Genomic DNA, 12842 nt, shown 5'->3' on the forward strand with positions numbered 1-12842 from the left:
ATAAAAGTAATCTGTCAATTAACGCTCAAGGAATCGACAGAGATAAAATGGCTGCACGGGGTTTCACACCGCAGTTTATTTAACCATTCACCTGTGTTTATTTAGTGTTAGTCGGATAGAGCACAAGTTTTCACAAGTATTTGGGTTTTTTAAAAATACAATTTCTTTGATCTATGACCAGACTGGCTGTTTTATTTTATGAAAAAAAAGAAGAGTATTTTATTTTTAAAAGTGGGTAACTCTTGATCCATACCCCATGACCTCGTTTTGTAACTACCCTCTTAACTTACCTGTATGATTTATTACTGAATACTGTTCATAATTGCAGGCCTTTCCCCAGGATTGTTTTAAGGCGCTTACATATTTAGCATAATTATAACACAAAAATCAAGCCAAAAGAAGTGGGGTAGTGGGTTGAAAACAATTAAGTGTTTGCCTTCAATCCATCAAATCATGTTGGGGTTGTTTTTGTGGGGGGGGGGGGGGTTTAAACTTTAAAAAAAAAAAAAACCCATCAATTCCCCACCCCCAACAATTTCATAATTTGCGCCATCATGTTGCTGTTGATTTCAGCGTCGTGTTAAATGCTTGTTGTGATTTCTGCTTGTAAAATACCTAAGCTAAGAATGCTGACTTCACAGTATGTTCCATTTATAAAAAAACAACCAAAAACACCCCAAAACGTTAATAAAATAAAATTTTATTTAAAAAAAAAAAATCCAGCTAACTTATTAAATGTCACCTCACAGTTTAACAAATATATATCTAGCATTATCTAACAAATATGATTATTGTAAACTAATTCAGTGTACGTTTAACTGCAATTTGTATAAATACTGCATGTTCATTTCCCGTGATCGCGATCTCAGTGCGTGCTCTCGACCATAGGTCCAAAATTAACAAAGACAAAGGAAATAACGAAACTGCAGTTAGGTATTCATTGATGCAAACAACTATTGTTTTTCTACACATTTACATCAAGATTTACTCCTGTGTAATCGTATTGTTCATATCCGCAACAATATCTCTTGACACGTGGGTGTCAGCTGACTCTGAAGCGTGACGTATATTATGCCGAGAGCTTTCCTCAGTTCAGCCAATGAACGTTCTTCCTAACGTTCGCGAACTATTTGATTGGTGTCCATCGTGTCCATTTGGTTTAACGTGAAGCGCACAAACCAGTGTAGCAAACGTTTTGTTTCCGCTCGGTCTGGCTGAACTCAGCCCTTGGGATAGCCGACATGTCTTTCGGCCCTGAACTGGCATGTGTATTCAAATTGACATGCACCGTCGGTTTGTTTTTATTACTTTGGTTCAAAGACTTTACAAAATTAAAATAGCAAGTTACATATCTTCCAGACATTGAATCGCCGTCACATTGCTGTCATACATGTCGAATGCATGCCGTTAAAATTAATAACCTTGATTATTAAAATTAGCAAACATCATAAGGCATACGCTGTATTCTGGATAACACCGTTTCTCGTTACCGATCGCGAGATCGCTATTGCGCTAATTGAATATTTGGTATTATTATGTATGACATTGAGGTGTCGAATAGATTATGTAACCGTTTGTTCACATCAGAAGATAGAAAATGGCTCAGCCAAAATTTTAGCCACTTGCAAATTTTATTAGCCATTTTTTTGTAAATTTTTTTATTAATTAGCCGATGGCTAAATTGGTTACCGACAGCGCGAGCCCTGGATGTTTTCAGTGTGTTTTGGGAAAGGGGTGTTAGGATAGAAATTACTGATTGCCAACTTAACTGTACTATTAAAAAGTGCTTCACCTATTGTTTATTGAGTTAAATAGTACAGTTGATTCTGTCAATGGGCATCTTCTTTGATCGGCCTTGAAGCTTGATTGCTCGGCACGGGAATCCCAAGCATACAGACATTATTACAAGCAGTTATCTGGCGAATTAGTAGTAGCCGATCACCTGTACCACGTGACCAGCACAAGCCCGCCGACAATTAAAACGGTGCGATCAATGGACCTCAAAGTGAACATCTAAAGAATTGCAGAGATACCAAATGGAAGTGTGATAATGTGTGGTGAATGACGTTACGGATCACAGCTCCATTGTTTTGTATACATGTTACAAATTAAGCCGACACGGTCCTGCAGTTAAGGCGCTTACCAGACATGAAGGCGCTTACTTGGCTGGCTAAGGGAGCACGGGCCGTGTCGGCTTATCGCTCTAGGGAAACCCCTGAATTGTTTTGGTGTCCAACTCAAGAGTATCGCCAGTCACCCAAAATAAAGACAAAGGAAACGTCTTTATATGTTATTGCTATCAAAACTTTGGCTTGCGACTCTTTCACAAGTGGAACAATGCTCATTCAATTTCACGCCGGTTTTGAGAGAGTTGTATTTCTGTGCTAGGGGTGGAGGGATGTATCATGCTGGCTTTTATATTATATCAGTAGATATAGCAGAAATTAATTATAATTTCGCGATTTAATATGTTTAAAATATAATCTGTAAACGTAGAAACTTTAAACTAATAATGATTGTATATAAGTGAGAAACAATGTGCATTCTTCAACAACGTACCCACTTTGTGGAAATGAACTCAACGACATGGCCTAGATTTACAACATTAACCGGTACGACAAAACACGACTAATAAAATTTAAAACTTGTCGCTAGTAATCAAACATTTAGTATCAACAATGCAACATGTCTTAAACAGTATTTCATTTTATTTAATTGCATTTTCTAGCTTTAAGACAAGCACCTGGCAGTACACTACTGAATAGTAGACTGGCCTCACGGACATGCAACTAGCACTTATTCACACCACAAGGCAGATCAACAGAACAAAACTGGTTGAAGAAATGTTTGGTTCTAATTTTGTTTGTGAATCAAGGGAGGTTACTCATCACGTACATTTCAGTAATCCGGAAATTCGTTAATCCGGACGTTTTTTGTAATAACTATACTGTCCGGACTAACGAGGTTCCCACTGTGTGTGTGTGTGTGTATATATTATGTAGAACACTAGCAAACATAACAGACATATATAAGAGCTATGGTTCACCAGGTTCGTGTAATGGAATGAGGTCATTGGTATCCAATGATATTGGACAGTAGTTATATTAAAATATGAATATTTACCATTCAGCCAATAAAACAATAGTTTTATGTTTTTTCAGGTATGTGAGCATCTTGGTGGAGTTGACTCGGATGGAGGGTACGAGACACGGGAAGATGATTGCGTCTCAGATGCTGGATGTTGCAATACGGGTACAGGCAATAAGACACTTTGCGGTGTCACAGATGGTGAGTCGTGCTTTGGTCTTAATATCCCAGTCACTGACTGGTGCAGAGACATGCACAGATAGGCTTGTCTGGGGTTTTTCCATACATTTGTCCATTCATTTATTCTGTTAACTTTATTTATTCTGGATGGGTGGGATATAGCCCAGTGGTAAAGTGCTCACTTGGTGCATAATCGTTCTAGGATCGATCCCTGTCAATGGGCCCATTTGGTTCTCATTCTAGCCAATGCACCACGATTGGTATATCAAAGGTCATGGTATGTGCTATCCTGTCTGTGGGATGGTGTATATAAAAGATCCCTTGCTACTAATGGAAACATGTAGCAGGTTTCCTCTCTAAAATTATATGTCAAAATTACCAAATATTTTACATCCAATAGCCAATGATTAATAAATCAGTGTGTCCTAGTGGTGTGTCATTAAACAAAACAAACTTCTTCTATTTAAGCTGGAGCCTCAGGGTTTCAAGGTTTTTCTATTGCCAACATTTGTACATTTTTGAAAATACATGAACAGAATGAATATCATAGCCACTTACATGTTTTGTAAATTTGTTTTCAGGCTATTCTGTTGGAGAACTCACATGCACTAGCTAACAACTCCCAGAGGAATGGTATCTGCGAGGTGTTGTATGCTGCAGCGTGGATTTGTGGAGAGTTTTCCGAGTAAGTTCTCTTAGCCGGTGTTCGTCTTCATTTTTAAAATACACAAATATTTACACAAATGTATTTTTCTACTTCATAAAGGCCATTGGGTTATCTTTATAGACATGTATTGTCTAGTTAGTTAATCTTTTTAAAATTGTTTATTTTAATACATGGCTGTTTGAATTATGGTAAACACTTATTTTTTTTAACAATAACACGGAAGCAGATGCTAGTATGTTTATCCTCTGGATTTTTATGTAATTTTCAATTTTAGTTCTCAAAACCTGTTCTGCCTTTTTTATTTTTATGAATAGCCCAGAGAAACCCAGGCTGTTGTTTTTTTAAATGTAGTTATATCCCTAATTTTTTAAAGATTGTACTAATTGAAATGATATAATTAATTTTAGACACCTTCAGAATCCAAAAGCCACGTTAGAGTACATGCTTCGGCCAAAGATCACAACACTGCCTGGCCACATCCAGAGTGTGTACGTGCAGAACATCATCAAGCTGTACAGCAAGGTGGTGATGAAGGGCGAGGTGGAGGAGGATGCGGAACTCATCAAGGAGGTCAACCAGCTGCTGCTAGACAAACTGCCAATCTTCGTGCAGAGCTCAGATCTCGAGGTCCAGGAGAGGGTATGTCTTTAGATTATTAGACAAACTGCCAATCTTAATACAAAGCTCAGATCTCGAGGTCCAGGAGAGGGAAAGTCTTTAGATTATTAGACAAACTGCCAATCTTAATACAAAGCTCAGATCTCGAGGTCCAGGAGAGGGAAAGTCTTTAGATTATTAGACAAACTGCCAATCTTCATACAGAGCTCAGATCTCGAGGTCCAGGAGAGGGAAAGTCTTTAGATTATTAGACAAACTGCCAATCTTACTACAAAGCTCAAATCTCGAAGTCCAGTAGAGGGTATATCTTTAGACATTATTTCAAGTAAAAATTAGAAACAAATTAAATCTTTTAATTATTTTTTTCAAAATTAAATTGGTAACATTAAAATTGTAACATGACAATAGTTTGGAAAGAGAAGGCAAACTTGTTACATTTGTTAAGAGAGTATGTAAATGCTTTGATGTGATCATAGATTATGTATACTTGACAGCTGTAGGCTGTACTCATGACAGGGCCATTGATGGTGCAGGATATATCCAACTTATTCAGAACACCTGATGCGATCACTGCTATGACAGTGATTTATGGGTGCATACCATCATAGTCTTGTATAAATATAATCAAAGAGTTCTATTTTGTGCACGTTTAAGTTTGTCGGACCAGTCTTAAAGGGACACACCCTAGTTACGGCTAGTTGTTAACCATTACGGCGTTGTTTTTCGCTATTAAACCCATTTTTTCACAAATAAAATTGCACTTTACTTACCGTTTATTATTTAGAATATACATTTCCATTCACCTGAAGTGTTTTTTGGTAATCCTGGTAATCCTGGTTTTTGTAATACCACAAAATGCATTTTTCGTATTTCATAAAATGGCACGGGCATCTGAGAAAAAAACGTTGAGCAGACAAGGTCTAATCTATTTTTAGAGGGGATATTTTCATTTCAATGTCACAGACGTTGGTATACCACGTGACCGTTATCATTTTGGTTCGGTTTGTTTTCTCGTGCGCGGTTCGCTCAATCAACATCCGATTTGTTGTTGTTCATTTGTGAGATTTTTCTTCACAGTTCGTGAACATTTTCAGTAACAATAAAGTTCAGACAAGTAAGTGTCTCAATACAAAACGTTACAAACCCTTAAAACCAATAATTTTGCTAAGTCTTACGATATCTGGAGAGGGGATACAACCAGGACAGAACAGTTGGAACATGTCCAGGAGAGGTGAAAGGAACGCACCCCAAGTCTGTGAAATTTGTTGTGACATAGGCATTGTTGTGCTTCGAGCGACATCTACTGGTGACATCAGAATACTAACTTTCAAAATTATTTCAAGCAATTGGGACATGGGGATTCCCATGGTATTTATCGATATAAAACCTGCTTTTCCACTCTATTTGATAAAAACGTGATCTAAGTGTGTTACAGGTTTGTAGATTAACCAAATTATAATTTATTTTCGCTGGATGGAACTAGGGTGTGTGGGTTTAAGAGTGGCAGTCCTACAGATTTGTCAGGAACAATATAACAGTTTTGTTGATCATATTTAGTGTTGTGTACTAAAATCATCCGCAATGAGATAAACATAGTTGCAAGAATCGAATACCTATACTTTGATATTTGTTGTTTCTCTGTTCAGGCTGTACTTTGATGTTTCTTGTTTCTCTGTTCAGGCCTGCACGATGCTACAGTTGGTGAAGTACACAAGTAAACTGCAGGACAAGGGGGTGAAAGTAGCCGATGAACTGGAGTCTCTGTCGGCTGGAGATCTCAACCCAGTCGCTCTCAAAGCTCAGCGCAAAGTTCCAGTTCCAGAAGGGTAAGACTTTGTGGAAGGAACATGGTTCTGCTTTGTGTTAGAGCTATCACTTGGTATTTTGATACATGCACATGTCATTACTGTTGAAGGGGTGAGGTAGCCATGAGAATCCACAAGAGAATGAGAATAATAATCCACAAGATAACATTTGTTTGAGAGTCATCCTCTGTCAGCAAATGACAGATATTGTAACATATCATTGACATCAGATTATAAAAATTTTGGTTTCAATATTAGGTTATCCTGTCTACCGAGCTATGAACAAAATGACAAAATAGCTATTGTTAAAATTGGTAATATTGTAGCAGAATTTTCTCTGTTGGGACTTTCATACTAAAATGAGGACTGGTTTTGTACAGAAGTGTATATAAAACTCAATATACTACTGGACAATACTTTTGTTATAAATAACTTTTTGTTTTAGTTTTGTTGGTGATTTGTTCTTGTAGGTCTTGTCGGACATGTGTGTATTATGATAAATTGTTCATGTGGTGGGTTTTTTCAGCCTTGACCTGGATGCCTATATCAATCGTCCTCCATCAGACAGCTCTGATGATGATATACAGGGTGCTTCATTCTTCACCATGTCAACAGACGAACACAGGTAAACATACATATAAGAATTTTTATTGACTACCTTTTTTTTTTCATATACCAGCCTCGGTGGTTAGGCCATCGGTCTACATGCTGTGGTAGGTACTGGGTTCGGATCCCAGTCGAGGCATGGGATTTTTAATCCAGATATCGACTCCAAACCCTCAGTGGGTAGGTGTAAACCACTTGCACCGACCGGTGATCCATAACTGGTTCAACAAAGGCCATGGTTTGTGCTATCCTGCCTGTGGGAAGTGCAAATAAAAGATCCCTTGCTGCTAATTGGAAAGAGTAGCCCATGTAGTGGCGACAGCGGGTTTCCTCTCAAAATCTGTGTGGTCCTTAACCATATGTCTGACGCCATATAACCGTAAATAAAATGTGTTGAGTGCATCGTTAAATAATTTTTTTTTTTTTTTTATATATATAACTAATTCATATTACATTTATATGCATTGCAAAATTTAACAAAAGTCATAATCAAAATTATATCCCATCATATTTTTACTTATTACACATGATTCATGAAAATTCCTGAAATAAACTTTAAAATTGTATTAGCATTATGATGACCTCTTGCTATTTATTAATAACAGGTGTAATAATGGTTAAAAAGTTGCCTTTTTATAGATGTAATATTACAAAGTGCATCAAAACACTTGGAAGTTTGAAACAGAATATAAGAAATTGATTGTCACTGTCTGCATTATTACACCTGGCAGTTGTGATCACACATGTAACGTGTAGTATAGTCTGTTCCAGATCCTTTTGTAAATTGTGTGTGGATATTAACAATTTTAATAATTTAAATTGATGCAGTTATTATGTTTGACAGACATCTTAATTTACAGTCTTTATTTTTATCTTATCAGCAATTACAGTAATTTGAAGCATACTTTTATATTTGTTTTATTTTAGACCTACATACCAGTATGAAGGTGATAATAAAGTATACGAACCAACAGAGGATGAGCTTGAGAAGGTATTCTTATTTTTTCTAACAGAAATATGTGCTAGGTGCAGTCTGTTAGAGCATATTCAGAATAGTCAGTGTTTGCTCTATAACGTAAATCCAACCTACATGAGGTTTTTGTCAAAAAGAACAAATTAAAACCTTTTTTTTTTTTATGTCAGATATTTGTAATGTAATGCAAATCTATTTTTGTTCCAAGTCATTTGTAAAACCATATTCTTTATTGGTGAATGCAGAATATATTTTAAGTTTTTTGTTATTATTTGATGCAGCTGAAATTGTTGAAATTTTTTAATTTTCAGCTTCGTGAAGCAAGGAAGTTTGAGGTAGAACACAATCCACATTATTTGAAAGGAGAAACAAAGAGAAAGGTTCGTACCCCACAAATATATTTCAGCAGAAATAATTTTCATTTCACATCATAAGGATATAGAAGGCAAAAAACTGGATTCTATATTGGAACTGAATTGTTGGATCATGCCTAGTTTTTAATGTCCAAGACACCTGTGTTGAAACATTATTTTCTTAACATTACTGAATAGTCAATGAATGTAAAAAGAAAATAATAATTGCAGACTAAATGTTTAGTTGAAAATATTGTTTACTTTTACACAAGATTTAAATTTATTTAGAATTTTAAGAACTGCCAGCATGTTAGTACTGTTTTTGAAAATGTATAATTAGAAATTAGAAACTGTTTCTTTTTCATTTAAATAGGGTAAAAAGTATGATGCATCAAATATAGATGACATTCCAGTTGCTAGGATAGATCTTTCAGTTCCTCTGCATGTGCCTGGTAAGTTGTTCCTGTCATTTATGTTAAATATGTCAATCATTAAAATAAAAACTCACAAAGAATATTTCATTTGTCAAGTACTCTTGTCATTTTAGGGTTATGGCCCTTTGCATCTTAACTTCCTGTTAGATGTTCTATTTGTTGGAAAATCCATATAAAAGATCTCTTGGGAAGATGTTGCGGGTTTTCTCTAACATTATATGTCAGAATTAATCAATGTTTGATATCGAGAAGCCAATGATAAAATTAATCAATGTGCTCCATTGACTTTAACTTTCCCTACTAAATATAACTTTCATCTTGTGATAGCAACCATTCAGTTTTACACTGGATTAGTTTAATATACTTAGCATGGTTAATTGTCATTTATTTTTCTTTGTTCCATTTTACAACATCCATTTTGTGTACAAATAACAAAAGTTTTACCTTCCTATTTATATATAGATGTTGTCTTTTCATAATGGACCAGACTTGTTTTCAGTATGGTGAATTATTAGTTGATTGTCATTAATACTTTAACACTCTTTTAAGAAGGTTCATTTTTAATCTTCTTTTTTTTCACATGCCTATTTACAAATATCTTGGATTATCCAAGTCTTACAAAGCAATAGTCCTTCCCACATGGAACACTGTTTTCTTACTATGGTATTTACTGCAAGTTATTTATTTCTGAACCAATTGTTTTCTAAATTTCACACAAGAATAGTGTGGTTTTTGTTATTTCCAAACCATTTTTAATTCTCTTCTTTAATCAAATCAAACTGAAATTATTTACAAAAAACAATGTTCATGCTGAGAAGGACTAGTATTGTGGTTGATGATGTGAAATATATTTTTACAGGCGTATCACCATCTGACAAATACTTGATGTTGCCAAGCTCTGAAAGGAAGGGTAAGAAATCTAAGAAAGGTAAAAAGAAGAGAAAGAAGGGAGGTCACGGGGGTACCGAGTCGGATGAAGATGTCGAAGCTATGCATGCTGTGAGCACAGTTGTCGACATGCCTGAGGTATGGCTGTTAATTCTTGTCATGCCTTAAAGTAGCAGACCAGAGTTTTTAAACACTTCTGCATCTTTTCAGAAATCAAACATTACTTTGTTCTTATTGTTTCTGGTCATCCTGATGTTTCTAATACAGTAAAGTACTTTTAGAATGAACATGCTTACAAAAAACTACCGGTTAGAACGAACTGATGGCAAAGTCCCGGTTTTTCCCCTATGTAGTATTAATAAACGAACAGAACGAACTATCTATAGCAAATTAACTGTTAAAACTAACCAATTTGTTTGTTAAAATTGTGAATTTCAATGTAAATTAGTGTATATACAACAAACTAATCATACTTTTTTATCTTATCAATCAGTAGCATTAACAACATTGCATCCAAAACGACTACTGATATTAATTCTTGTTTAAATTTTAAAAATCCAAATTGGCTGACTTCCTAAATGAAAATGGTTAACTTCTGCAAATGTGTATAACGAACTACTGCTATAACAAATCGATGTATCTGATCCCTTGCAGTTCATTATAAGAGTACTTTACTGTACCATGAAATGAATTTTTCATAATTCTAAAAACGCACATACTTCTACGAAGTAAGTTATGGAGATGCACTCTAGTCTAGTTTAAGAGGTCATTTCTCAGTTTTAACGTCACAGACTCTTGACTCTGTTGTAACTTTACGCGAATGTGTTGGGGTCCATTTTCATGGGATCAACCTAGGGTTTGCGACTTTAATACTTCATGACAAACAGTATAATTATAACTGTAATCTTTTCTTTTTGTATCTCGTTCCAGCCAGTGCACCACGACTGCTATATCAAAGGCTGTGGTATATGCTATCCTGTCTGTGGGATGGTGCATATAAAATATCCCTTGCTACTAATGGAAAAATGTAGCGTGTTTCCTCTCTATGACTGTCAAAATTACCGTATGTTTGACATCCAATAGCCAATGATTAAATGAATCCATGTGCTCTAGTGGTGTAGTTAAACAAAACAAACAAACTTTTTTTCTTTTTGTAATTATACGACACAAAATGAAACATAGTTTTGTGGAGATATTTTTTATTTAAAAATATTTCATAAACAAAAGTTACAAGAGTGATTTGTCATTGTTGACTCTCTTCAGCTATTCAGACTTTTATTTGCAAGAAGTAAAGTTTATTTTATATTTTTTTATTATATTTTTTTTTAATGAAAGAATTTCATATTCATTTATTCTTAGTATCATCTTTTTCAGGGTGTCAATTTATCAGACAAAGATGATAATGATGACAATTTGACGGATCCTTTCCGCAAGCTTGATATTAATTTAGATGAGTAAGTACAAATAATCATTTTATTAAGTAGAGCATTCTTTGTTCAAGATTCCCGCTCCTGTCCTGGAATTAGTCACTGGTAAAGTCAGAGGTTAAGTCCAGGATGGGCGTGCCTGAACCTAATGGGCATGGGCACGTTAATAAGAGTTCCTCCTCCTGTTCAAAAATATCTGTAGCTTAGTGTTTCATAAGAGTATGATGTTAATGGTAAGGATTTGTTTTCTACTGATGTGTGTTGCTGTTCTTGAAGTAAGATTAAATCTTGTCAGTTGCAGACCCATTTAAAAACATGAATGATGGCACCTTTGCAACTGGTGATCATAGACAGTTTAACATAAAATTATCTAATGTGAGATATTTGTGGTTTAATATTTGAAACATTTCAAATTAAATGGTCTACATTATGATGCTAAATGTACTGGTTGTTGAAATTTGAAATTATTTCAAAATATATTTTGTAATAATTATTTTCAAGTAACATCTTGTTTTCAGTCTAAAATGAACATTTCTCTAGTTCCCTAAGACCACTGCTAGAAGATGTTACATAACTGATTTCTTTAAAACAACAAGATCAATCCTCATTCTAGTCTGGCCCATTAGGCTGTTTCACGTTCTAGCCAGTGTTCCACAACTGGTGTAACAAAGCCTGTGCTACGTGATATCCTGCATGTGGGCTGGTGCATATAAAAGATCCCTTACTACTAATTGAAAAGAGTAACCCATGGACTGGGTGCAGCAGATTTCCTCTTCTTATATGTATAGTCCTTGACCATATTTTTGATGTTGTATAACTAATTGGTCCGAGTATATCATTAAATAAAACATTTCTTTCTTTTATTGTGATAAAATTTGATGCAACTTGTTAAGTTTAATTTTTCAGTGTCCACATATTTAGTTGGAGGTGGGGGACATTAGTTGTTTTCATAGTCCCACCTTTAGAAAATAAAATGATCAATTTCTCATAAACTGTAAGTCCTAGGTCATTTAAACTTGGTTTATAATTGCACCAATGGATGTTCATCACAGTGCACTGATAAACTTTTAACGCACATGACATGAACTTTAACAGGAAATTTTTCTTTGATAATACAATATTGTGATATTTATGTTTCCTCTTCACACTGAGTGATGTATGTGTTTCTGTTTCAGACCACTACGAGATGACGAGAAGCTCCCGATACGAACACACCACATTGTTCCAGAATCTAGTCAAGATAGAGACCTAGACGCAGAAGAGCACAAGAAGAAATCCAAAAAGAAACATAAAAAAGACAAAGAAAAAACAAAAAAGAAAGATAAGGTAACCTCAACTGTCAAATATATTATGCCAAACCCACGTCAGTGGGCCAGTTGGGCTATTTCTCATTCCAGCCAGTGTACCACGACTGGTATATCAAATGTCATGTATGTGCTATCCTGTCTGTAGGATGGTGCATATAAAAGATCCCTTGCTACTAATGGAAAAATGTAGTGGATTTCTTTAAGACTATATGTGAAAATAACAATGTCCGACATCTAGCCGATGATTAATAAATCAATGTGCTCTAATGGTGTCAGTAAACAAAAAACCCTTTACTTTATTATGTCAAACAAAAATAAATATAAACCATATTTGTTGCAATATATGATTATATAATGATATATGATATAGTTACTGGAAATACAAAAGAAGGTTGATAATAATTGAAGATTAGTAAATAACTGATTACTTTGGAATTTTCTTACTTCACATCTTAATATTAAATACCATAAGTATGAGAGCTAGAGACTTTACATTG

The 12842-nt window shown here is 35.0% G+C and overlaps 1 protein-coding gene across 2 annotated transcripts in view; it reads left to right on the forward strand.

Annotated features, from left to right (window-relative positions):
• Nucleotides 1-12842, forward strand: part of LOC121376473 (AP-3 complex subunit delta-1-like) — a 36998-nt gene that overhangs the window by 16165 nt on the left and 7991 nt on the right. For both annotated transcript variants that reach the window (XM_041504347.1, XM_041504348.1), the window contains exons 14-24: nucleotides 3162-3288; nucleotides 3849-3952; nucleotides 4342-4573; nucleotides 6233-6378; nucleotides 6884-6982; nucleotides 7891-7954; nucleotides 8248-8316; nucleotides 8663-8741; nucleotides 9583-9749; nucleotides 10986-11065; nucleotides 12214-12364. In XM_041504347.1, coding sequence (XP_041360281.1) covers nucleotides 3162-3288; nucleotides 3849-3952; nucleotides 4342-4573; nucleotides 6233-6378; nucleotides 6884-6982; nucleotides 7891-7954; nucleotides 8248-8316; nucleotides 8663-8741; nucleotides 9583-9749; nucleotides 10986-11065; nucleotides 12214-12364 — 1318 coding nt within the window. The remainder of the gene's footprint in view (nucleotides 1-3161; nucleotides 3289-3848; nucleotides 3953-4341; nucleotides 4574-6232; nucleotides 6379-6883; nucleotides 6983-7890; nucleotides 7955-8247; nucleotides 8317-8662; nucleotides 8742-9582; nucleotides 9750-10985; nucleotides 11066-12213; nucleotides 12365-12842) is intronic.

Source organism: Gigantopelta aegis, chromosome 6, assembly GCF_016097555.1.
Source record: "Gigantopelta aegis isolate Gae_Host chromosome 6, Gae_host_genome, whole genome shotgun sequence".
In the NCBI taxonomy this organism is placed as follows: domain Eukaryota; kingdom Metazoa; phylum Mollusca; class Gastropoda; order Neomphalida; family Peltospiridae; genus Gigantopelta; species Gigantopelta aegis.